The sequence below is a fragment of the Aulonocara stuartgranti genome, assembly GCF_965226115.1.
Source record: "Aulonocara stuartgranti genome assembly, chromosome: 12".
NCBI lineage: Eukaryota > Metazoa > Chordata > Actinopteri > Cichliformes > Cichlidae > Aulonocara > Aulonocara stuartgranti.
This window is the reverse complement of record NC_138948.1, coordinates 23318427-23345913: the sequence shown is the minus strand read 5'-3', so window position 1 is coordinate 23345913 and position 27487 is coordinate 23318427. Positions and strand designations below refer to the sequence as shown.

The 27487-nt window shown below is 39.8% G+C and overlaps 2 protein-coding genes across 9 annotated transcripts in view; one reads left to right on the top strand and one right to left on the bottom strand.

The window, feature by feature from the left end:
• Window positions 1-23199, bottom strand: part of slf1 (SMC5-SMC6 complex localization factor 1) — a 37072-nt gene extending 13873 nt beyond the window's left edge. Inside the window, exons 1-15 of one of the 3 annotated variants that reach the window (XM_082554011.1) lie at window positions 23111-23199; window positions 22124-22281; window positions 20054-20132; window positions 19649-19874; window positions 19396-19549; window positions 19036-19179; window positions 18882-18947; window positions 18266-18412; window positions 17501-17670; window positions 17246-17380; window positions 15791-15938; window positions 15462-15630; window positions 15028-15173; window positions 14441-14550; window positions 11179-11258 (exon numbers count right to left, since the gene is read on the bottom strand). In XM_082554011.1, coding sequence (XP_082410137.1) covers window positions 11179-11258; window positions 14441-14550; window positions 15028-15173; window positions 15462-15630; window positions 15791-15938; window positions 17246-17380; window positions 17501-17670; window positions 18266-18412; window positions 18882-18947; window positions 19036-19179; window positions 19396-19549; window positions 19649-19874; window positions 20054-20132; window positions 22124-22234 — 1885 coding nt within the window. In that variant the 5' untranslated portion in view covers window positions 22235-22281; window positions 23111-23199. The other 2 variants (XM_082554009.1, XM_082554010.1) reach the window with 2 other exon arrangements.
• kiaa0825 (KIAA0825 ortholog) overlaps window positions 16217-27487 on the top strand; it is a 122134-nt gene continuing 110863 nt past the window's right edge. Inside the window, exons 1-2 of one of the 6 annotated variants that reach the window (XM_082554002.1) lie at window positions 23329-23375; window positions 27316-27430. Coding sequence is in view for 1 of the 6 variants with exons in the window: in XM_082553998.1 (XP_082410124.1) it covers window positions 23331-23375 (45 nt within the window). In the remaining 5 variants the exon portion in view is untranslated. The other 5 variants (XM_082554003.1, XM_082553998.1, XM_082553999.1 and 2 more) reach the window with 5 other exon arrangements.

Genomic DNA, 27487 nt, shown 5'->3' with positions numbered 1-27487 from the left:
TTACTTAAGAGGAAGTTATGGTAGACAGCCCTCGCACAAAGCCTCGAAAACGATTCTTCACAGATCCTAGGTTCAAAAGCTCTGCTGGGCATTGCCAGTGTCACCACGTGATATTTAATCAGCAAACTACTAGCGGGGGAGGAAAAAAAAAAAAAAAAAAAAAACCCTCTCAAAAGACTCCATTTACATTTTTGTACACAATTTTATTCCACCCATTTCTTTTTTCCTCATTTATACTGCATTCCTCACTTTTTCAAATACAATATTAAATCAGGAATAAATTAGTGGGCCAGAGCCCCCTCTTTTCATGTATGGCTGAACTTCAGAGAGAAGTTAAAGGCCAAGCATGAGTGGCTCTGTGCTTGCCAGTATAACACAGAACTGCAAAGGCTGTAATAAATGCTTTACTAGCTCTCCCCAGGACGCCATCCCTGTACAGGGGCTCCACTCCAACGCACACAGAGCAAAGAGTGGGGCAAAAAGAAAAAAATAATAAAATAGGTGGAGATGGGGGAGAGGGAGGGAGAAGAAGCGGTGAAGGGGACAGCAAAACGCATGCAGGCAAAATATTGAGAATGCTGGTTCGTATTCATTCTGAAGAATTCCTTTGCTCCAGTAAATGTCTTTGAGGCTGCAAAGATGTATTAAATGCCATCCACAATAGTTGAAAGGTTGAAAAATGGAATGGAGGAGATAAAAAAAAAAGAAAGAAAAAAGACGTAGGGATTCCAGTTCAGTTCAAATCCAGCTCAGACCACCATGGTTGGCACAGACAAATATTGCACATTTTCTTCATAAAGGTCCACAAGTATTTGGACAATCACTCAACCTTTGTACCAGCACAGATAATTTTGAGTCAATTGGCCATGATGTGACTCAAATGCAGACTTCCAGCTTTAATTCAAGAGCTTTAACATATTTTATTTGCATTAAGTATTTTGAAATCAAATTAATTTCTTTCTTTCTTTCTTTCTCTTTCTTTCTTTCTCTCTTTCTTTCTTTCTTTCTCTCTTTCTTTCTTTCAAAAAAAAAAAAAACACACACATTGGTACAAAATAACATTTTTAATATGTTATCTTTAATACTTGAATTCAGTGAATACCTGAAGTCTACAATCCATGGACATCACCAAATACTGCATTCCATTCCTTGAGATGCTCTACCAGGTATTTTCCTGCAGCCACCTTCACTTGGTGCTCATTTGTGGGTCTCACTGCCTTCAGTTATATCCGCAGTAATTGAAAAGCATGCTCTATTGGGTTGAGATCCGCTGATAGACCTGGCCATTGAAGAATATCTCATTCCTTTGGTTTTAGAAACTCTTGGGTTACTGTTCCAATATGCTTTGGGTCATTATTCATATGCACTGTGAAGCACTATTCAAACAGTTTTGCAGCATTTGGCTTAATCGGAGCAAAGTGCGACCTTGATGACTTCATGATTCATCCTGCTACATCGATCAGCTGTCATGTCAACAATAAACAGTAGTGACCATGTTCTACTGGCAGCCACACAAGCCCGTGCCATAACATTGGGTCCACCATGTTTGACAGATGTGCTATGCGTCAAATCATGAGATGTTTTTCTTTTTCTCTATACTTTTTTTCTCATCATCATTCTAATACAAGTTCTTCTTGATTTCATCTTTCCTAAGTAATTTTCCAGAGCAGTGCAGCGAGCCCTTTAGATCTTTTCTGGTATAGCCTAATTTGGCCTTCATGTTCTTGAGTATAACCATTGTTTTGGACCTTGGTGTAAACCCTCTGTATTTCCATTCATGAAGGGTTCTCTTGATTGTAGACTAACTATTTTTTGCCTTTCTCGCTAGGTGAAAATGTCCTCCTTTACTTGCATCAACATCTCTTTGGACTTCGTGTTAAGCGTTCCAGTGGGTAGCTGCCTAATGCTACACTTGGAATCAACTCCAGGTATTTTATCTTCTTAATTTGTAGTGAAATAACAAGGGAACAGGCATCACCTGGCCATGAAACAGCTTCCATAAGAGTAGCTGTAATTATTAAACAGTTAATGCATTACTTTTATTAAATTCCTTGAATTACTGCTGGAAATCTGCACCTTCACTCGCATATTTGTTTGAAATAAAACCACACTGGTGGGGTACAGAGGAAAATTACAAAAATTGTGTGGCTATCCAAACACTTATGGACCTAACTGTAGATTATTTGAGAAGTAGTGAAGGAAATAGAGGATGGAGTGATCACATGGCAGTAACTCAATGCATTTAGGCATGTAGACATGGTTAAGATGAACTGCAGAAGTTCAAACCAAGTATCAGAAGGGGGAAGAAAGTTGATTTAAGTGAATATGAAGACAGTTTGGTTTGATCCGGTGACAGATGGGCTGGGATTTTCCCCCAAGAAAATGTCCTGTGAGCAGCAGTTGATGTCAGTGTTGTTGAGTGTTGATGTCAGAGGTCAGGAGTGCCAGGTGTCATGCCTGTCAACTAAGAACAGGAAACTGAGGATGGAATTCACACAGGCTCACCGAAATTGGACTATAGAAGAGTGAAAAAACTTTGCCCGCTGTAATGACTCTCAGTTTTTGGTCCAACTTTTAGACAGAATTTGTCATGAACAACATGAAAGCACAGATCCATTCTGATGGCTGCTTCCAGTAAGATAACACACAGTATCATACCATTCAAATCATCTCAAAGTGGTTTCCTGAATATAACAAAGATCTCAACATAATAGAGCACCTTTAGGATTTGGTGGGACAAGAGATTAACCTCATAGATGTGCAGCTGGCAAATATGCAGTAACTGTGTGATGTTGTCATCTCAATGTGGACAAAAAAAAAGAAAAAAAAAGAAAGAAAAAAAACACACAAAAAACCCCCAACAACCTATGAGCAATGTTTCCAACACCTTCTTGAATTTATGCAACCCAGAACTATTAAGGTGTACCTAATAAGCTGCTTAATTTGTTTTTATGTTTGTTTTTTCTAAAGATGCGCCATAAAGTTTAATACAATAATTATGTGTCAGTGGTCATTTACAGTGCATAGTTGGGCATTAAAGACAGTGACATAATTGTTCGAAATTTTCTCTATTTGTTTCTGGCACGATGGAAGAGGCTTTTGGTAATGAGCAAAAGTACCCAGGTCACTAATTAATGTCGACGATGGAGATGAAATCAGAAATGCATAGATGAAAACAAACAAATAAATAAATAAATAAATACATTTTTGGAGGAGGCAGAAGTCTGGCAGAGCACCCAAGGTGAGGAAACACAGTAACTGGTGAGATTCATGGGTTCTGGACCTGAAGCAGTCATTAACTACAAAGGATTTACAACCAAGTACTTGCAACCCGCCTTCCCCCACATTACTTTTGATTCTGTGAAAATATCAGGACTATTTAGTAAAATGTCTCAGAATTGCTCAGAATTTTTAATTCAACTACAAATCCACTGAAATGAAAGATCTACGCTATTTCCACCTCTTACCTGCTTCATACACCTCTGTGGAGGTGTTCAGAGAGAATTACACAGTCTGCTTTTGGACTTGAATGCAGCTCAAAAATCATTGCAATCATGAGATAAATCAGTTCATTAAGAACGGCATCAGAAAACAGAGCAGGTAATAAACTATTCAGACAAGTCAGATTAGAGTGTGCTATGATTTGCTGCAATAATTTGCAATAATCTTTATTTTGCACTGCATATTAAACCTCAGTTATTTGATGGCATGACATCATAAAGAAGGTAGTCTGGTTGTTATAGTTTCAGCATCAGTAACGAGACCAATCAGTCAAGCAAACCAATATTTCCAAGCTAAAAATCAAAAACACCCAAACTACAGGACCTAATGAGTATGCTATACTTTGTGGCACGTCAGTGTTCTACATGGGCTGCTCTGCTATTACCGAGCACTAAAACGCAGTGATTAAACACCCATTCCACTACACCCCATGTGTACACATCCTAGCAAATGCCAGGGCCAATCCACGTACTGTTAAATCACTTTAATGGTTCCAATTTGGACACAACGCCTCTATTATAGGGGTAATTGCATGCTCAGCATTTACAAGCACGGAAAGGATAAATCCGCCTGTCCTTTTCTATAAATCCCCTGTTTCACACTTTAATAGAAAAGTTAAATGTATGTGTTGCTCTTTATATCCCTCAGTCTGCTTGCTACACTCCTGTAAAGCACTGCTTGGCCTGCTGATCCCTGGACCAAAAAGCCGCTCAAAGCCTGTAACAATGCTATTTGTAAGGAATGTGTTTGAAGTGTATTCTGTGCCAGTTACTGGATATATTTAAAACTATTTGAAGACATCTACTATTGCTACCTCTGAAAGCAACGGCAGGAAAATAATTCCCCAAGTGAACATTACTGCTTCTTAAACTGTGCCTCAGATGCATTTACTGGCAATAAACATTTCAAAATTCCAATGGTGAATGATAACTCCATTAAAATCAGTCAAAAACAACACTGGTCAGCAACATCTATGTCACCCTCTCTGCCAACAGGAAACATTCAGACAGAAATACAGTGTCTCCAATAAGAGCAAGCAAAGATCTATATACTTGCATATTATGCAACATAATATTCCTAAAATAAAACTCTATAGGTGGTAGGAATGATCCCTGTAAATGGCTGTAAGCAGTGATGAACTTTCATCAAACTGCTGCTGAATAAACGTTAAGTAGCAACTCTTAAGCCAACACACAGGTCATTAAAGCACTGATAACATTACCGTATGACCGCTCAATAAACTGCACTTGTGTGTGATAAAATCGAAAGCTACAAAATGAGTAATAAAAACTTGTGTAACTCTTTAAGCCGATAAATGTCTTTGTGTTTGAATGAATGTTTTTATGTTTCCATGTTAAAATGCCCACCATAAACATGTTTACAATGTGGAGCAAAAAACAGTTCAGGTATAACGCAAATCAGAGTTTATACAATATTAACCAACTCGAAAGTCAATATTTGGCATTACCAACTTTATTCTTTTGAGCCGAGCTGTAAGTAGACTTCAGAAATAGTTCTCCTTGGTTCCTGAAGCACATCAAGATCAGCTTATGTAGTTATAATAATACTGAGGTCCGAGCTCTGACCGATTCTGTTTCATCGTGTACTTTTCTATCCAGGCTTTAACTAGATTGGTAGATTGATTCAACTCATGTCCTCAGTCAGGTCTTTCCTGAATTTGTTTCTATTTCTTAAAGACAAGACTTTCAGACAGTGTTTATCTGCTGTACATGGTTCTTAGGCCTGTCAGTTCTAAATAGTCCACTTGTCCAGTTCTTCCATTTTATTAAGGATGCACACAGGATGGCTGGGTTTTTGGCTAAAAACTCTTCGGGAATCACTTTGTTAGTGCAAACATACAATTTGATGCCTTTCAGATTGTGTTCCATTTGGTTGTTGTTGTTTGTTGGGTTTTTAAATAAATGGGATCAAATTCTGTGATTTTACCATGACCTGCTAGTATCAAAGTACCTAAAGACACCATTTAAAAAGCAGAGTGAAGCTGACCCCCCACCCACTTGAAACGTAAAGGCAAATAGGCGGAGCGGTTAGTGCTACGTTTGTGCAGATTTGTGCAGGTAAAATTAGCGTTTGTGCTGCTACGGTTTCCGAGATATTAAACTTTATTTTATAGGTCATTCAAAGGTCACCATCCCCCCAGACTGCTCCAAAACGGGCCAAAATGGTCTACTTTTTTAGTGCTACGTTTGTGCAGATTTGTGCAGGTAAAATTAGCGTTTGTGCTGCTTCTGTTTTAAAGATATTAATGAAAATGTAAAGGTCAACCAGCCCCCCCACATTACCCAAATCCAACAAAAGTGGTATCAAACGTTTGTGCTACGTTTGTGCTGGTTTGTGCTGCAAAGATTTTCGTTTGTGCTGCTATCATTTTAAAGATATTAATAACAATTTCTAGAGGTCATCAGAGGTCAACCAGCCCCCCCACATTAATTAAATCAAACAAAATGGGTGTCAATCAACTGTGCTACGTTTGTGCTGGTTTGTGCTGCTAAAATTTTCGTTTGTGCTGCTTCTGTTTTAAAGATATTAATGAAAATGTAAAGGTCAAAAGGTCAACCAGCCCCCCCACATTACCCAAATCCAACAAAAGTGGTATCAAACGTTTGTGCTACGTTTGTGCTGGTTTGTGCTGCAGAAATTTTTGTTTGTGCCGTTATTATTTTAAAGATATTAACAAAAATTTCTAGAGGTCAACCAGCCCCCCCATATTAATGGAATCAAACAAAATGGATGTCAAACGTTTGTGCTGGTTTGTGCTGCAAAAATGTTTGTTTGTGCTGCTAACATTTTAAAATGTTTAATAAAATAACGTCTTGATGCGTGCTTAATCATCCAGGTAAGTAAATCCCAAAAGGTTGATTCTGTTCATCTGGACATTTTCAGTTGGAGAAACGTTTCGTCACTCATCCAAGTGACTTCTTCAGTCTCAGCTGACTGTAGGTTTCCCCAACCATATAAACAGTACATTTGCATAGTGAAGGAAACTAGCGCCACTGAATGAACAATGTGCCGGGGGGTTAATTCCATGATTGTTAGTATGCAAATTCTTATGACCATTGATCAATGACAACTAATCAAAGCCTATTGATCAATGGCCATGAGTACCATTCACAGAAAGTGGGGAATGGCTACAATCACAGCATTGTAGGATGGCGAAAGATGTACCCTTGGGCCCCCCTTCTCGATCCAGAGATGGTCAGCATCCTGACAGCCCGATGGACGAAGCTGTCTCTCAGTCTGCTGGTTCTGCCCCGGAGGCTCTTCAGTATCCTTCCTGATGGCAGCAAACTGAAGACGCTGTTGAAGGGATGAGTGGAGTCACCTGTAATGGAGACGACCTTCCAGATGAGGCAGGTGCAGTAGATCTCCTGGGGAGGGAGGCAAGAGAGGTCCCCACAATGCTCTCGGCTGCTCTCACTACCCGTTGTCATTTTTTCCTGCAGAACCCAGTGCAGGAGTCATACCACACAGTGATGCAGCTGGTGAGGATACTCTCAACTGTGCCTCTGTAAAAGGTGCTCATAATGGGGGTTGAATCTCTTGTGCTTCTCAGTTTGCAGAGGAAGTAGAGTCGCTGTTGGTCTTCTCCACATTCAGGGACAGGTTGTTGTTGCTGTACCACTCTGGCAGATGGTTAACTTCACCCCTGTAGTAGATCTCGTCGTGGGTCAGCAGAGTGAAGAGAAGGGAGCTCAACACACATCCTTGGGTAGCCCCGTATTCAGTGTTCTTGGGCTGGAGGTGTTGCTGTCGACCCGTACTGTCTGCTGTCTTCCTGTCAAGAAATCTAGCAGCCCGTTATACAGCAAGGTGCTGATCCCCAGCAGATCCAGTTTGTGAATGAGTTGCTGGGGAATGATGGTGTTGAATGCTGAACTGAAGTCTATGAACAGCACTCTGACATATGAGTCTCTAGTGTTCAGATGTGTGAGGGCTGAGTGAGGGGCAGTTGAAATTCCATCATCGGTTGAGCGTTTTGACCGGTATGCGAACTGAAATGGATCCAGGTTGGGGGAAAGCAATAATTTGATTTGATGCATGACTAACCGTTCAAAGCACTTAACTTAATAATGATGGAGGTGAGTTTGACAGGACGGTAGTCCTTAAAGCAGGAGATAGATGACTTCTTGGGTTCAGTAATGATGGTGGAGGGATCTCCACACACTGTCTGGGGATTGTGTCACCACGGTCTGTAGAGTGGGCTTGTAGTCTGTGATGGTTTGTATTCCTTGCCACTGCCTCCAAGTATCTCTGCTGTCGCTGAAGCTTTGCTGTAGCTGATGCCACGTGACAGGTTTGCCCTTGCTGTTCTTAGACTCACCTAATTCCTGGCTCTGAAGGCTGCATTTTTCAACTTTAGGAGCATTTAAACCTGACCTGTGAGCCATGGTTTCTGATTGGCCCAGACAGTGATAGTCCTGGTCTCTGTGACATCATCGATGCATTTTGGGATGTAGGCAGTGACAGTTTCTGTATATTCCTGAAAGTCTGTGGTGTTGTCGTGTGTGGCGGCCTGTGGTGGAAAAGCAGTGCCTCTGAAGACCCTTCTGGCCACACCTGTACCTGCTTACGAACTGGTTTGGTGACTTTGACCAGGGGCCTGTGGGAACCCATGGCACACCTAGATTTCTGCCTGTACTGACCCTTATGCAAAATAGGTGGAATTAAGACAGTTCCAAAAGCAAACACAACTGATCAGTGCTGAGAGTGGTCCTGTTGCTGAGGTTGGGATGATCCTGTAATCTCTTATGAACGACCTCCAACGCTTCTATGACTGGGATGCAAGTGAAGACAGATGTAACATCTCTCTCTCACTGTACATGTACTGTTTATAAAATTAGGGAAACATAACCTGCACAAACAAAATAATTTGCAGGACAAATGTTTGACATCAATTTTGTTCGATTTGAAGAAGGTAGGGGGGGCAACTTCACTCACGGGTGTTTATATGGTTGGGGAAACCTACAGTCAGCTGAGACTGAAGAAGTCACTTGGATGAGTGACGAAACGTTTCTCCAACTGAAAATGTCCAGATGAACAGAATCAACCTTTTGGGATTTACTTACCTGGATGATTAAGCACGCATCAAGACGTTATTTTATTAAACATTTTAAAATGTTAGCAGCACAAACAAACATTTTTGCAGCACAAACCAGCACAAACGTTTGACATCCATTTTGTTTGATTCCATTAATATGGGGGGGCTGGTTGACCTCTAGAAATTTTTGTTAATATCTTTAAAATAATAACGGCACAAACAAAAATTTCTGCAGCACAAACCAGCACAAACGTAGCACAAACGTTTGATACCACTTTTGTTGGATTTGGGTAATGTGGGGGGGCTGGTTGACCTTTTGACCTTTACATTTTCATTAATATCTTTAAAACAGAAGCAGCACAAACGAAAATTTTAGCAGCACAAACCAGCACAAACGTAGCACAGTTGATTGACACCCATTTTGTTTGATTTAATTAATGTGGGGGGGCTGGTTGACCTCTGATGACCTCTAGAAATTGTTATTAATATCTTTAAAATGATAGCAGCACAAACGAAAATCTTTGCAGCACAAACCAGCACAAACGTAGCACAAACGTTTGATACCACTTTTGTTGGATTTGGGTAATGTGGGGGGGCTGGTTGACCTTTACATTTTCATTAATATCTTTAAAACAGAAGCAGCACAAACGCTAATTTTACCTGCACAAACGTAGCACTAAAAAAGTAGACCATTTTGGCCCGTTTTGGAGAAGTCTGGGGGGATGGTGACCTTTGAATGACCTATAAAATAAAGTTTAATATCTCGGAAACCGTAGCAGCACAAACGCTAATTTTACCTGCACAAATCTGCACAAACGTAGCACTAACCGCTCCGCCTATTTGCCTTTACGTTTCAAGTGGGTGGGGGGTCAGCTTCACTCTGCTCATTTAAAACAGATTCTTTGCACAGTTCTTTGTTATGTGTATACACAATAACTGGTTAGTCTACTGAATTAGGTATCCCTTGATGCCTGAATGATTCATAGGCCAGTGTTAAGTGGCTTAACAAACAAAAAAAACCCAAAAACAATTCAACTGAAAATGATCGTTTACAAAGACCAGAATGAAATAGAGTGAAAAAGCAGGGAGTGTCCAGAGAAAAACTTTGAAAGACCTTCAGAAAGTCTGGAGAACTATTGCTCAAGAGCAATTTAAAAAGCTACAATAAAGTCTGGATCTCCTTGGAAGCCAAATATAATAAAATGAAGGGTGGTGCATGATGTTTGCACAGTTGCACAGTAAGTAACTTGGCAACCGCTATAGTTGTCTAATACCTCCCCATGCTATGGGGTATATGTTTTTTTTTAACCAATGGCAATCTTCGTCCCTTTTCAATACTTATTTCTGGTGGGTAAAGCTGTGTAGCATTGCTTTACAAGTTAAAGAATACCGAACGCAGCTTTTGGACTACGCTCTGTAAATGTTGACCTTAATGGTTTGTTTCAGAAATGATGTGCCGCTAAACGCCAACAGATTTTAAACAATGAAAACTCAGCAGTTCTTGTTTGACAGTCTACATACAGTACATTAGGGCTGATTAAAATGGAAATCTCTACTGAGCTTCCACAAGCAAAAGCGGGACTACAAAAGAGAAGTTCATCCCAAATCCCTCAACCCCTCTCAGCTACTGTGACAAAGATACAGAGGTTCCAGAAGGCGAGACAGATGCTCCAAAGCAAAGATGTGCAGAATATAAGAAAGCAAGTTTACATATGTGGGTGAAAAGCCTGTAACGGAAAGAGAGGAAGGAAGGGAGGGAGGGAGAGAATGGGATGAGTCAAGAAGGGATGAGAGGGCGAGAGGGAAGTATGCTGTGCCGATGGTTCATCAAAAATTAATGCCAACCACATCGGTATAGAGATCACGTAGTGGAAAAACAACACATGCCAACAGCCTTGAGTCTCCTGCCTCAGCCTTCACCCCCCCTAACCCCACACCCACTCCCTTTCCTTTACCCTCCACCCCTCCTTTGCACCAGCACAGGGCCTTTCTGATCAGGTGGAGGGGGGAGATATGAGCTTTGACACCTTCGAGAGTTCACACAGAGTGCCATGCCTCTAATTGCAGGAAGTTCCACCAGTGCAGCCGCTGTATATTTAAAAGTGCTACCCTAATTGCTGCATTTAATGTCTCCAAAATGGAGATCTGAGCCACACTGTGCGTACTAATATCTGTTATTGTTTTGTGTGTTTGCCCCCCATTATTTCTGTCCCTGCGATTTATCCATTTATCTGTTAGGGTTTTGGTTTTTTTGTTCAGTTTTTTTAAGGTGAAAAAGACATGACGAAAAAGCAAAACAAAACAAAAAGCGCAGTCTAGAATTTCAACGCAGATATAACAAGTAGAGAAGGCACAGCACTTATTATGGTCCAAAGTCTGCCACAAACATACATGGCAGGCCCGCTTATGCAGTCAAGCTGCTCATAAAGCTGACTAGAAGGAAGTGTGGTTCGATGCAAATCAATCACTTTTGCCATGCATTATGTGCTCTTCATTAAACCGAAAGTGATGACAGCGCTATCATGTTCCTGATGACCTACTGTAGTGCATCAGTCCATTAAAAGTCCACTCCTTGCAAATGTGAAGCTATGCTCTTGAACAATGGGTGCATGCTGTACCTACTGCGTTGACTCTGTTCAAACCTCTGGGGATGTTCTCTTTCTCCGAGCAGGTTTCATTCTCCAAAGAGTTTTGAGGTCTGTATGGAGACAAAGAATGTGGCCCAGAAGGGTTAATGAGAAAATACACACATGCTCTATTTATAAATTTCTTCAAATTTAAAAAAAGAAAAAAAAAAGAAAAAGTGATTACCCATGATTCATGTAAACAAGAGCAATTGACCATTTGAGCATGACTGCAGGGAGACCCAGTGGTGGAGAAAGTGGAACCAGCATCACTGTACTGTGAAAATTGCCATTAGCAAATGAATCCCTTATGGCACGATATCATCTTATATGAAATCTGACAATATCTGTCAAACCCCTACTGTGTTGGCCACACACACACTTCACACAACTAATCCTCTATTCCTGTCTCCAAAACACTTTTCCTCCCACTTAACGCCTCAAACGCAGAGACGAAGAATTCAATGTGAGCAAGCACATTAGGAGGAATAACTAGTAAAAGAAAGTGAAGCCTCTTCAAAGTAGTGGCGTGCTAATAGCTGTGGGCTGTCACTAGTCCTGTGTGTAGGTATGGAAGATCTGCCTGCGTGAAGCCTGACAGGTGTCTTGTGTGTATATGTACGTGCACATGCGCATGCATTGCATTGAAGTGGAGTGCCATCCGTATTACAGGGAAGAGGCTTGTTCCCTGGTAATTGGGTTGTTCAGAAGCCAGGAAGGAGCTCCCAGCAGTGAGGAGGAAACACACGTCCTGTCACGTTGCTTGTTATTAGCAAGGACAAGGCTGAGAAGAGATGAGACAAGCTCTGTGTGCATGTGTGAGAGAGTGCGCGCGAGAAAGTGACTCCATAACAGTGTCTATGTTGAGGGTGGCTCACATTTAACCACTTCACCCAAGTGTCCCCTGCCCATACAGGCAGTGGAAGTTGACAGTACTTGGCTTGTATACACCCCGGTCTCTTCTTTCCTCATGGTCTACTTTAGGAGGCCAGTCTGCTGACAGCAGCCCAGCTATCAATCAAGCGCCTGCAGCAGCGTGTGCCCTTGGAGGCTATCACTAAAGAAACGTATGAGCAGTCATTAAAATAATGCAGAAATGCTGGTCAAGTGCTGAAAGAAAGCAATTTATGGGATTTTTCTTACTAATCATAGCAAAAGAAATCCTTCCCCCCTACTTTTTATCTGTCTTCACTATAAAAATCTTATTGAATCTAGCTGATCCTTTTATAGGCTTTTCTTAAAACCCTAGCTGATATTTGGAAGTTGGGACTCGTAGAGAGGTCTGGTCAGAGAAAGAAAGAAAACACTATAGTCAAGTGGGCTGAAACGATTACAGCAACGGAAAGAGTATGACTAAGCCAGCACAAAGAAAACCACAGTTTAATTACAGCTTCCCTTCTGCTAACAGCACTCCATGCCATGCAACCAGCCACCTGGCAAATCAAATGGCCCTCTAAGCAGTCGGTCAATCAGCCACCCTGTCAGCTTGGTGTAACTTGGACACATGCCCTGTTGCTGGCCTGTCTGTTGATGCGGAAGAAACACGCTCACAATATCTCAAATAGAACTACAACATCTTTGAGTCAATCAAAAACAGCCTAATGCATTCTGAAAGTGAGAGGTGACTGATAGCAGGGAGGAGAGCTGGCAACTCACCCGGTCGACCACGAACCAACCAGTCCTTCCTGTCTTACGACTGAGCACTCACAACAAACATAGCTGATTTTTTATATCATCTATAATGTGTTTTTCCTCTTGTTTTGTTTTTTACTTCTTAGCAGTTTTTCATCATGTAGGCTATTGTATAGAATATGCAGTGTGTCATATGCATAAACGCTTTAACATAAAATGTGTTAATTGATTAAGATTGTCAAGATCACTGCAGCTATGTACAATATCATGAATTTAACCATGAAAACCAGAAAACAAGCTTCCCGTCTTGGTTTCTGTTCTCAGCTCATCACAGGCTTTGTCATTTTGATTTCATTCTTTCTTTTAGGGTCAAATGATTTTACATGCCCTTTGGCATTTCTTTATCTCATCCACACAGATTCCTTTCCTTGTTTCATTTATTTCTTCACATGCCTATGTCAAAATAAAGTAAACCACTTGCAAATACAGGGAAAGCAGAAAGTAGAAACAGAGTAGGGATAGAGGGGAAGAGAAGATCTGGTCTGTGCATGAACCAGTAGCCTTCACATGAACCTGCTCCCTGGTGACTCCTGCCCTTTTCCAGGCCAACTACCTGCTGGTGAAACAGCAGATGTCTGATATGGGGTATGGATAAAGTGGGTGCGTTTGCAGTTAGAGAGGGATTTAATATGCAGGAGTAGACCAAGAGAGATGGGGGGGGGCTTGAGAGCTGGTGGTCGTATGGGAAGACACAAAGGCCTGATGGGATACCCAAGTCTATCTGCGGCTCCCTCTCCATATCAGTGTGTGTGTGTGTGTGTTTAACTTCCCCGTGCACCCCTCCTGTCAGCCAGCACACACTGATAGGATCAGACCTGGGCACGACCCATCACATGCCAACTCCGTCTGACCTCTATTTGTCTGTCTCCAGCTTTCCCTTAGTCCATTCATGCATCTCTGCTCCTCACCTCCACACACTTCTCCTTTCACCAGGTGTTCCTTTGTTTCTTTTCGCTCACATTTCTCAAAGGATCTGTTCATTTTCACTTGTTTGGCCTAATGCTATGCTGTCTACCGTGAACTATGTGAGAAGAATCCAGACAATGGAGGCACAGAAAACTGCTGGTCGACTACACCAGCTATTTTAGACACAGACAAGCCAACAAACATGGTACAATAACCAACTTTACAGGGTGACAGCTTTTCATGTGTATTTTTTGCTAAAAGATTACTAGCAACATGCTTTCTGCTATATCTTTAGTAGATATGCAGCCTCTAAACAAGGTTAGACAACTAGACATTGATATGATTGATAGTCACAATTTTCTGAAGTCAAAAAAATGAAAAAGGTAACTAAACACACTGCCACTGGGAATCTCTAAGCTCATCTTCAAAAATTAATACATTTCAAGAAGTTTGGAAAATGTAAATCTAATACAAGACATTGAAGTGCTATAGCTTATGCAAAGTTAAACATTTGAACATCATCCTGGAATTTTAAACCAGACATTTGTGCAGCCTCCACCTCTGTGTGTAAGCCCCTCCATGTTTTGCTCCAGGCTCTTGTGAGAATGCACAATGTGGACTTAACGGTAGCACAGACAGACAGCTGCGTGTAACTGACCTGCAGTCGGTCCCCTGACTAGTGCAGCTGTGTGAGCTGGGCTCAGTCCTGAGGCGAGTACCACTGGGACTCAGAGCCAAACTTCCCAGAGCAGGCAGGTAGAAAAGCACCTGTCAGAAGTCACACAGATATACACAAGGTCAGACAGTGCCTTTACACTGCAAGTTGATATGTGCGTCCTTGGGGAATTGAGGAAGCACAAAGCCACCAATGGAGAGTGAGAAAGCCAGATGTTCTAGTGCAATATAATATTCTGGTTAGACGACATCAGAAATCATTTCATGGCACATAAGGGCAAATGTAATCTATAATGTAATCTATACCAGTTTATTAAAACTGTCATTAACTAATGCAGACCAACTGTGTGTTTTGCTTCTAACACTAACTTAAAGTGGGGGAAAAGAGAGAGAAAAGCATTTTTTTTTTTTCGTGTACAATTATATCAGACGCTCAAGAAACCACTGTGAATTCCAGAGTTTCCGGTAAAAATGGAAGATGATCACAAATGTACCAGAAGTAGAAATGACAAAATCTGCCAAACGGAACAAGGAATAAAGGACAGGGAAACATGGGAACAAGAAACGCACCATTTTCTTGAGTGACAGAGGTTCATCTCCCATAGTGCATCCATTTCTGCAGCAGAGATTCCTGAATATGGCATCAGCCACCATCAACTTAAGCCTGGTAGAGCGAACCCTGATAACCAGTTCTACCAAAATATTCGGAGATAAATCTATGGGGAAAAACCACAGAGGAAAATCAGAAGATAAGAGAGCATCTTTTTAGAAGAGATTTTTGTTTTAGAATAAAGAAAACCTCGTGTCAAACCGTACGAATAAACAAAAGAGACAATTCTGCTAAATAAAGTTTTTAAACTGCTTAAACTACTTCTACCACTTTTTAAGTAAAAGAAAATGAAATTCAGAAACCAAACTTTGAACTTAGGACAGAATTTACATAACAGAAGTTTTGTTTTTCTGAATATGCTTCCTGTTCTCAAATTTCAGTTTTTATCACTTACCCTGGCTAATGACAGCAAGATATTCTGACAAGTCTTTCAGGCCTTTATCCACTAGTGTCTGGTTTAATTTGAAATGCTGCTGACACCAAAACTCCACCAACACAGACAGGAAATCCAGTAGGGTGTCTGCCAAGTGCAACTTCTGCTTCTCATCCCTCTCGGCGTACTCCTTTAGAAAAGATAAACAACATTTTGAACCTAGCGAGCTCCATGAGCAATAGTAACTTTAGTCATGAGGTCAGACTACAATCTGCTGTCAATTATGGATCAAAATAAAACATTCTGAATGACTGAGCACATTATCCAATAAGAATATCAAAGTAAATTACAGTCATGGCAGCCTGTATCAAAAGCTGCATTAGTTGTTTTACAGCACTGGACAAGAGGGTGGAGCGCTCCCACACAGTCCAGAAGGTTCTATAGAGCAAAGATCCTGATGCTGATGCTGGAGGGGCTCCCTGGAGCTGCACAAACTCTCTAAGGAAGAATAAGAAATTATTAAAATAGAGACTTTCAGCTTTTATTCATGGGGGTACAACCAAAGTACTTAATTATCTGAATAAGAACTACAATAAATTTTATACATAGCCCCCTGGTATTAAAAGTAACTGGACGACTGAGTGGCAAGCAGTTTCAAGGTCACATGGCACCTGTTGCCCGTTCCCTCGTTATTCAATGACCTAACCCTTCTGTCACCTAACCCCAGCAGGTGATAGAAGTCTACATTAAGCAGGAAAAAAAATCTTAGAGGGAGCAAAAACATTACGTGTAGTACATTTTTAAAAACAAGCTCAGAAGCACCAAAGGTCCTAAAAGACCACAGAAGACAGCTAAGGTAGATGATTGCATAATCCTTTCCTTGGTTAAGAAAAACAGTAAAGACCTGGCAGAACATGTCATGGGAGGAAACAACATTTGGTGAAGTTCATGGGTTCAAGACTTCAGGTGGTCGTTGTTTACATAGGATTTTCATCCAAGTATTAAAAAAAACCAATAATTAATAAAAACAACATCAATTTGAAATTAAGCTAGTTTGTTCAATTTCTTTTCAGCCTCTGGAGGAAAAAAATTAACAACTAAAAAAACAAAAGGAAACTATGAATATAAAAAAAAAAAAAAAAAAAAGGAAAAAGGCTGTAATTCCTAAACAGCTAATAGAATTCAATTGCTGAACACCTTGAATTAAATCTGAAAGTCTGGACTTCAATCACATGTAGATTCATTTGTGGCAGCATGAAGCAAAATTATGTGTAATTTTCCAAATACTTAAAAACCTTACTGTATCAACTCCAGCTAAACTACAGTGATTGTTAAGAATTTCTACACGTATGTCCTTGCAATACAGATTATGAGCTTTGTGGACTAACAGAATAGAAGAAATCAACTCTAAAGCCGTTTTCACACATGCACTGCAACCCTGAACTTTACTAGACATTACCCATAGGAGCTGCGTGTGAGAACACAAATGTCCTAATCATTTGTATCAGACATTAAACAGACTTTACCCTGCCAGCTATCTAGCACAAAGTCTTTATAGTGTTCGACAGAGTCCTTGTAAGAGTAAGGCAGCTCTGCCTCCTGCATGATGTGTGAGTGCCCAACCAATCATTTAAATTCTAATTATATTGAGATATAATAATGAGAACACGGTCGAAGTGGACATGTCAGAAAGGGCAAATTCAAGCAATGATTCTCCCGACATGTGTGATGATTTAAACTGATTGATTTAAAATAAATAAATAAAAAATGGTTCTTTCTCCAACTGAGTTTATTTAAACTGTTACCCGGCAGTGACTGAGTGGAGCTCCCCTTGGAAGATCTTCAGGATGAGAGTCAGGATGTAACAGTGGAAGTGTAACAATGTTGGAAGGCCAGGTCCAGGAAGTGCGTGACAGGTCTCTTCACTAGACATAGAATATCTGGAAGATAAAATATTTGTAAAATTACCACAACTGCTACCTACTAGAGTGTTTGTTCACTACACATCACATGGTTACTCTTCATTTTTGCAGTATAAAATTATTAGCAGGAATAATTACCTGATGGCTGTCTCTAGAAAAGACCACAAGCCCTTCTTACACCGAGGACACTGCAGCACTTGAGTAAAATACTGTTTCACTGACTTGGGAGCCATCCAGGGAGGGTTGGTAATAAGCAGTTTATCAAGGACCTGCTGGAAATTTCTCATGAAGACAGATGTGGCGTTACCCTGTGACATAATCAGCACACAGCAACTGAGTTCCAGTTGGTTTGAATGCGGGGATGTACATACAGACTTAAAATTCAGTGAAGCTACAATTTATTTATTTTCTTAAATAATGGATGTGACGATGCCAAGAATGTAATTAGAGCCAAACAATAATTTAAGTTTTTGTTTTGTTCTTTTTAAATAAGTAAATAAGTAAAAGTTAAGTAAAGTAATTAGTAAAACTTATTTCCAGCTGGTCCAGGATGATGCAGAGTAAATACAGTATGTTTGTTTGTTTGCTATCACTGTGCACGCTCTTGTTCTGATTTTGAACTGTTGGTCACATAAAGTTAAATATTTGATGGAAATGTGAGGATGTGATGAGATCTGATATTTCACTGACAAAATTACTTATCAAAAAAAAGGTACAATAACTAAATTAATTATGTTACATCTCTAAATTACAGTTTAATCAAAAGACAGTAAAACCAATAAAAAGACCTCTCAAAGCCAGCTATCCACACTCAAAAATGTAGAGCAAGTTCTACTTTTGTGCAGCCCCTGAGGATATTACACTAGCAGTAGGTGGGAGTTTCTGCAGTATGGTAATGCCTACCTGCTGAGCGTATTCTAAGAGGGAGATCAGGTGCGGCGCCGGTGGCAGGAGGCCTGGGTACACACCACTTCTGATTGAGTCCAAGGCTTCAGTGAAGAGGCCACACTCTATCATGCAGCCAACATTGCTGAAGTCCATTTTTGTTGCCTGGAGAAATACAAGAACAATGATAAAATTCAAGAGGTATATGGAAAGCAGAAGGAAACAGCACTCAGAGAGATGGATGGCAGAAAGAGTTGAGGGCAGAAGGGTAATGGAAATAGGAAGTGAATGGGCTTTAAAAGTTCTTGGGGGTCATTTCTGACTGTCTGTTATGGGTAAATGGCATATGGAAAAACATGAGCACTTCTATTAGCAATATCCACTTGGGTAAGGTATGGACAGGACAGTGGAGAGTATTGTTAATAGGCCTGCCAATCAAAACTCTCAGATCAGCTGACAGTGGTGGTTAAATTGTGACCTGGGTATGATGCGCCCTTGCTCTAGATGTCACTTTCCATTGAAATGCATGACATAAAGGAAATTAAATGACCTGAGCCTCTTGATGAAACACATAGTTATTGTAGAGATGTACAGTAGTGATCAAGGGTGGGGGTTGATATGTCTGCACATCTACCTGAGCCAGGGGACTATAGGGGTCATGGTAGCCCAAATATTCAAGGAAGCACAGTCTTGGCTGGCCCTAGAAGCAACAAAAAGAAAGAAAAGAAAATGATGTCAAGAAAACACAAAACCACTCATAAAAAAAATTAAAAAACCCAAATACACACCACTTGTTTGATATATGTCTTAAGCTCCGCCTCCAGAGTAGAGAAATTCTCCTTCACATCTGCTGGATGAGCCTCTTGCTCTTCTGTTATGTTGAAATTCATATCCACATGATTGCTTTGGCCCCCAAACAATAGGCTTTCAGTCTACAAGATAATTTTTTTAACATGAACTGTTTAATAAAGATTAGACTAGTATGTGCACATATAAATGAAGACCATATAAAATATTTAAATCACCACCCCCCCAAAAGAAAATTAAAAAAAAAAAAAATTTTAAATAATAATAATCAGTTTTAAATATGTTGCTTAAATTATTATTATTTTTTATATGTTTTTAAAACATGCATTCTTATGACTTACCCCAAAGAGGTGCTGGACTATGTGGCTCACAGGGTAACAAGGAGCACTGTGGGATTTTGAGGATTCTGTAACAGGTTTCGCCATGACATGAGTGATAGAGGCATAAGAGGGGGGAGGGCAGTGATATACCTCAGCCCTGCCTGCTTTTAGGAGTCTGTGAATGAATAAAAAAAAAAACAACCCAAAAATGTATTAATTAACCAGACACTCGTTTTATTTGAACATGGGTTAAAAGAGAACAAGGGTTTGTAACCGTTTGAACATTGCTCTGCGTGTGGACCCTTGGACCATAAGGAGCACCCTCCAGCCCTGAAAGGCCCCTTTCAGTCTCCCACTGGCCACTTTCTCTCTCCACTGTTTGACAGGGTAGAAGGCAGCGGAGGAACCTGTGGAAATGGCCACCTCATAGATTTCCTCTGCGAGCCAGGAGCCATTCTTAACACTGTCCAGCACATAGTCGGGAGTTACAACCCACTTTCCTAGCAAGAGACGAGCAGCAAGAGGGAAGAAATTCAATAAAATGTGTTATGTTACCTCTAGGACTTAAAAAACTTAAGAAACAATGAAGCATTTTATGGCTACGTTAAATATATGTAGGCTAAAATAGCAACGAAAACAAAGATCCACTGACATGAAATTCACAGCCATCATGACTCACCTGCAGCACAAGCTGCCAAAAACTTCTCGCTGGACAACACCTGAGGGATTATGAGATGGGTGCAAGCGTGCTGATATACCTATAAGAAGGCAGTTTAAGGTGGTTATATGTAATCATCACAAGACAGTTTTGTAAGTGGAGCTTGTCAATAACGCAACAGTTGCAGTTTGAAATCAACAACAGATGTTCAGTGCAACTAACAGTGTTCCACTTTTAGGTGGATCCCCAGTTCATTTATTCACATTTATCATGTAAGTTAATAGATGAGGATGCTAGGCTGTACCATCTGATTTAGCTGCAAATCAGGGCAAAGTAATCAGCTCCCCTTTGACATTTATAGTTTTTGTCTGAAATTTCCCTAGTGCTTCTTTGACAGCATTTCTACACTAGCTTTGCTCAAAATTTGTAAAATCATGTGAAAACCGAGAGCTACCTTCCAACTTACACACAGTATAAAAACTTCAGCAAGAGTTTGAGCTTCATGACAAAAACAGAAAGAAAACAGTTTAGACTTGAGAAAAAGAATTGTTGATGCACAAAGTAGGAGATGGATACAAAGTTATCACAGTGTTTCCATGTTTCTAAAGACCCCAGAACAACTTCCAAGAGACTAGTGAATGACTTAGCCAAGTTGTAAATTGTATACTCAAAGAAGGCAATCATTAGACACCTGCACAAGAATGGACTGCGAGGTTGCAGATTAAGGAAAAACTCCACTTTTGCAGAAAGACTGCACATGCTGAAAGCACATCTTTTGGTCAGATGAGACAAAACCAGGGCTCTTTGGCCAGAGAGACCCTGCTTATCCTTGGAGAAAGAAGGGTGAGACATACAACCCAAAGAACACTATCCCCAAAGTGAAACACGGTGGTGGGAGTATTATGCTGTGTGCTTCAGTGCGTCCTGAAGTGGGAATCTCATCTCCATGAAAGGAATCATGAAAAAAAGGATATGAAGATTTTGAAAGAAAACCTTAAGCAGTCAGCAGCAGAACTGGGTCTGGTTTGCTGCTTCGTCTTTCAACACAACGACGACGCAAACCAAAGGTCAAAGTTAGCGCTATTGACTGACCTGCACAAAGGTCTAATAATTTTAACCCTGATAGTTTTGGGGTTTTGTGCAATAATTTTGGTTCTGTGTGTGAAATAAGATCCAAAATAAAACTAGGACGCTTGGAAAAGCTGTATTAAAAAAAGATCCTTGCTGTTTAACAACACTGGAAGTTCTACACAACGCCCACTGTTTTAAAAAGGCCCAAAACATCATAAAAGACACCTCACATCCTGGCCACTCCCTGTTTGAACTGTTGCCCTCAGGCAGACGGTACAGGGCAATCAGAGCAAGGACTAATAGACTCAAACACAGCTGTTATCCAACTGCAATAACACATCTGAATACTACAAAAAAATGTCCATCACGCCACTCTTGTGTTAATCTATGCACGGTCTGAAGCATGTGTGTGGGAATGTATGTGAATGTTTTACTGTTATATCTTATTAGTATTTTAAGTATTCTATCTATTTTATTTATTGAATTTTATTGTTTTATTTATATTTTGATATTGCTAGGGATGATGCAATGATCGGGGACCATTCTTAATTTCGTTGTTCTCATGACAATGACAATAAAGTTTCTGATTCTGATTGAATTGAAATTCTACATATACACTAATAGTTTTGTTCTCATTTGTGTAGAGGGATAATCAAAGCAATATATAAATATAAAAATACAATTGAAAACTTTACTTGGACTGTCAAGATAAAGACACAGAACACAGACTTCCACAGAACTAATTAATGATTGACAGCAAGCACAGCAAGTAATTCATTCAGTCAGCTACTTTAGGAACAAGTGCATTTCCTTTTTGATTGGTGTCTAAACACTGTCATCATTACTTTAGTTTATGATTAGTCTCTAACTATTATGTTTTCTTACATCGCATAGACTGAATAAAGACTAAAAGCATCAGGAAGAAAAATGAAATCATTCACAAGCTGCAACCCTTCAGCTTGGGCACAAGTGCACGTGGCATTTCCCTAAAATCTACTGAGGGATCTCAATCTTACTCACTGAGCCACCAATGTATTTCCCACCCAGCTGCTGAATTCCCTGGATCAGAACTCTCTTCTCATCGCGGATTTTGATCCCAGAAATCTGGAAGACGTGTGTGCAGGTCTCCATCTTCGCGAAGAAATTGAAGAAGAGCCAAAATGAAGTACTTCGTTAAACTGTAGGAGACAATAAGTTAAGATAGATCGCATCATTCATTGGCCAATCTAATGTTGCAGTTCTTGTTTGACTAGATGACTTAGATCGTTTTCACGATAAGCTTTCACTCTTGGTACATCAGGAAGAACAATGTACTGTTCAAACTGCACATCAAGGATATTAGCGTTTACAAAATTCATCAAACAAAGTCAATACTTACACAGATCGTGACAAAATTTTATTTAGTTGATAATTAACTAAGGCTTGCTGGCATATCATTTGCTTTGCAGCGTCAGAGTAGACTAACTAACAAGAAAAAAATATTGGTTCTTTTCTATTCAATAAGCAATGTCAACTGTTTTAATGGCACAGCTGATCAAGTACCTCGGTCATACCACCAGTGGTAACTTCCAATTACACCCGGGCGCGCCAAACTCTTGTCACTGACAAAAACATCCAACAACGTGAATAAACTTCGACCAGTGTGTGGCTACTTTATCCGAAGCTACATTAACCGTCCCAAACAAAAATCCATGGCGCATTCGCTCTTTAGTGTGGATAAATGTTCAAAATAACGGCCAAACGATAAGTTTAATGAGAAAAATTACACGCGAGTACACCACCCAAATTGCAAGTTTGAGCAGCTTTATGGAATCCAATTGTTTTGGAAAGACAGGGGGGGATCTCTCATATCTTAACATTTTTAACATGCATTCTCAATAACAAACGGCTATATACTTGATTTAAAAAAGACGTCAGAATATATTAAATATATGTTTTAAATAAAATATCATCTTTGATATGTAAAAATTATGCTATTAATTCCCGAAGGCGAAAGCGTTTGCCTACCATTTGATTCCTCAGTTGGAATTTTCCACCGAGCGGAAGTTTTCATAGAGCTACTTCCGGGTTGTTGTCACGGACGCTTTCAGTCCCCGGAAATCACCAAAAAATAACTAGATGTTGTGCAGCAGTGGTTGAGTAACGGGGATATTTTATCGATAGATAACCAATAAAAGTGACATGCGACTTCTGCCATATCGGCTGCCCGGGAAACGGTGTACATAAAATGCTTAGTGCAACATTTGGTGACAGCGGTGGATATCCTGTCATAGTAATGCAATATTATATTTTTATTGGCTGTTGAATTGTCTCGGTTTTTGTTATTAGCTACAAATAGTTGTCGCAGACAGATATCAGCATGAAGTGACTACAAATGATGTCGGTCACATTTTCCCCGCCGGTAATGGATTAACACCGGATGGATTAAGTAAGAGCTTTCGTAAGGTACGCATAACATGCAACGCTGAGTAAGTCGAGTGGCTTCATTCGGGTTTCTTTTGTTTTATACGACACACGAGACGGCTTTTTAAAGATACAGATGAACTGTCAAAATAAGCAAACGCAGTACCACTTCCTTGCATGCTGTGAGCTTAGAGGTCTGTGTGTGGCTGTATGGCAGGAACTACGACAAGCAGGTAAAAGTCAAGAGTCTCAGCAGGGCCTGTCTGTATTCTTTGTGGTTTTCTTTCATTATCAAAACAACAATATGGCTAAGTCTTTGCTTTGTAATCATAAAATTATCATTAATAGCGAGGGGAAGAATCATTAATTGATAAATGTCTTGGCACAGTTTGGTTTTAGTGTGTTAACTGGTTACAGGTGCTTATTTTGCTTTTAGATGAGGTTTTATAGATATGATAGGCGGTGTTTCTCCTTTTCTTTCGTTTTCTTGGGGTTAGGGTTTGGGACATATGTTGGTCTAAAATGTGTATTTACCTTTCAGAATTAATGGTGCCTTTCTAGATGTGTAAGCTGCCAATTCTATAGGTACTAATGCACCTCATAACAGCAGACATACCTTTGCAGTTAACATTGTTCTTTTTTGGGCATTAAAAAAAGTATTGGATTGTGGAGTAGTGAAGATAAACAGGAAAGTAGAGAGAGAGAGAGGGTTAGGACACGGTGCACAGGTTGGACTCAAACTTGGACCTGTGCCCAGCACTCCAGTGAGTTGGCATGTGGTCACCTGCTCACCCACTGAGCTAAAGTGGCATCCGAGGAACAGTTCTCTAAAACTTCACAATTTGTACACAGAGTTCTTTGCAGATTGGTGAATTTCTGCTCATCTTCTGAGAGACACTGCTTCTCTCCGATGTTCATTTTATACCCATTCATGTTACTGAACCGTCACCAGTTAACCAAGCTGGTTGCAAATTTTCTTTTTTCCTTTTAATATCATTTACTTTGGTAGCCTTTTGTTGCCCCCATCCCAACTTTTTTTTTTTTAAAGAGATTTTTGCCATCTAATTCAAAATTAACTTGTAAATTGTACATTAGACCAGTTTAAACACGTGTTATTTCCTGTTTTCTACTGGGAATAAAATATGCTTTATATGATTTATAATGCACTGAATAGTGTTTTTGTTGGGATCCAGAACAGCAGTTATTATCATTATTGTTATTATTATTATTATCAGAGGTCAAATGTGACATGATATTGAATGCAAACTATAATGTGATATTCAGTATCATTTCCTAAATGCTGCCAATACCCACAAAGAGAGCAGAATTTTAAGCATGATTATAGAGATAAAAGACATTGAAAGTTTGACCTTATTTGATGTTGAAGAAGAGGTCAGAGGTCCAAAGTAACTTGATATTTAGAATCCCCGTATATCATTCCCTAAATTATTATTTTTTTTATATTATGTTGTCAATTCAATCAATGGCACTAAGAAACCCTTTTAAATAGCTCTGTATAGCAATATAATGTTTACCTTCAGATCAGTCTATTGACCTTGAAGGAGAGGTCAGCAGTCAAATGTAACGTGATATTTTAAATCTTTATGTTGTAATTTCTATAGATTTACGATACACACAACACTTGTAAGGATTATAATTTATATAAAGCCTTATATAAGTTATAAGGCTTTTTGTCAATTTTCAACCAGTGAATCATTAAGTTGACCTTGAGGACCTTGGTGAATGTAAGCCAAATTTTAATAGATTGTTAACATGACTCAACTCTACAACACTACAAAGTTTAATCAGGATTCATACAAAACTTTTCAAACTGCCGTGTTTACAGACAGAATGACCTGGGCTTGCAAATGCTACCAAAAAAAAAAAACCTCTTTAGGGGAGGTAATAGTAATAATCATCATCATCATCATCATCATCATCATCATCATCATCATCATTTTTTTCAGTTCATTTTCTCCATCTGAAGATTGTCATTACATGCCTTTTTTTCTTAAGTCTGACAGCCACTTTTCTGAGTCGCTTCCAGACCTTTTAAAGGAGGAAGCTGGCCCAGTGGGTTTCATCTTTTATTACACTTCTCTCAGCTTCTGAGGTGGGACCCAGTTTATTAGGGATTTACAGATGTGCGACCCTGGGTATGTTTAAGGGAGTAAACCATGATGATCCAGCTTCTATCAGTTAGAACCAGGTTTTATTGGAGCCCAAGTTGACAAACTGACATTGGAAAACGTAATCAACAATAATTCTGATAAATGATCATTTATCTATGAGTTAAAAGTGGTGTAAAAGCAAAAGCAATTTCTAGTACTAACCTCTCAAAGGAAATGATTTTCCATGTTTGTTTGGTTTTTTTACTGCAACATATATCAACCAGTTTTAATCATTTGCATTCATCCAGTTTAAATCATATTAATTTATTTACTTTTGTCTCATTTTTATCCTCTGTACAGTAATCATTTTCCAACATTCAGTCTTTTTGTGCATGTGCACTAAATGCATCTTTAGGATCGGAGTATTTAAGTTTGCTGAACTCATGGCATTTGCAATAAGCTAAGATATATGATCTGCTCCAGTGTCACAATATTGTCTTTTTTTTTTTAAAGGGTTGTAATTGACTCATTGCTCAGGGTACTTTAATACTGCTGAATGATGGTAACTACTCAACAAAACAACAACAAAAACAAGTAATATTTGGTTGTCGAGGAGATTGGGAAGTCATGTATTATTCATTCCCTCTGTGTAGGCTAATCACATAGGCATTTTTTAGGTTGAGGAAAAAGTTGTTGCGTTCTGAAATCTGGATGGTTTAACACAGCATATTTTAGGAAGATATTATATCCACATATTTCCCAAAGCAAAGACAAAAGTGACCGATACATTTTTACAAGAGTTGTGCCTCTTACAAAGCCAGTGATAAAGTAGCCAGTCAAGATCATGAGTCAAAATCCAAGTAATGTAGAGGGCCACTTGGTTGCACTGTAACAGTGAAGCAGTGGCCTCCTCTGGGTATTAATGAGATAGTTCTCAGCACCATTGTGATCTTAGATTATGCACCTGTTTAATTTATTATGTTTCCTTTAAAGCAGACTGTTAGGTACCCTCTTTAAAATAATGTTGACTTTAACTTGACATGCTCTAAGTGGTTTTAAAGCGTCAGCCTGGGGATACGCTGCTAAATATTTCAGGACAAACTCATTACTGTAAATGGGCCTGTGTGTTAGCCTAGCTGGGTTAGACAAGCAGCAACAAGAGAGATTGGACAGTGATGTGTGTGTGAGAGAGAGAGGGAGAGTGCGTTTCCTATCCTGGTCTAATAGCTGTGGATTTGATGTCTCGAGCAGGCAGCATTTCATTGCTTGGCCCTGTTGTCCCTGTTGCAATGCTGTGAAACACACAGGGGCTCCTCCAACATCTGCTTTCTAAAGAGCTAATGACAAGACAATGGAGACTGGATGATTTAAAGTATAGTACTAATGAGGCCCTGTGTGATGCCTGGTGAATCCTAACACACACACCTACATGTACACACTCACGCTTAAGATAACAGATGATATTATGGCAGAACAGGAGGTAGACACCCAGCAGACATAAAGTGAGGACATTCAGACCCTCTGTCCATCTGTCTGTCTATCCTTTTAGCACCTGAAAGGAAGCACGGTAGTGTAGAAAGCGCAAACACACAAAGAAACTATTCAAATTCACTCACATACACACACTATCTTGCTCAGTCTATATAATTACAATGTTGAGTTCCTAATCCGTGGATTGAAAATCCTTTTCTCTTTTAGCAGTGACTGGGCATAGACCCCCCTCTCAGTCAGTGGCGCAGAGGGAGCGTGATGATGAGGGGAAGCAGTAAGAGAGAAGAAGAGAGGGAGAAATAATAAAGGACAAGCTTAACTGGTGAGGCTGTCAGCAGAGGAAAATAATATTTGTCCAGCTGGACAGGCCTCCCTTTGT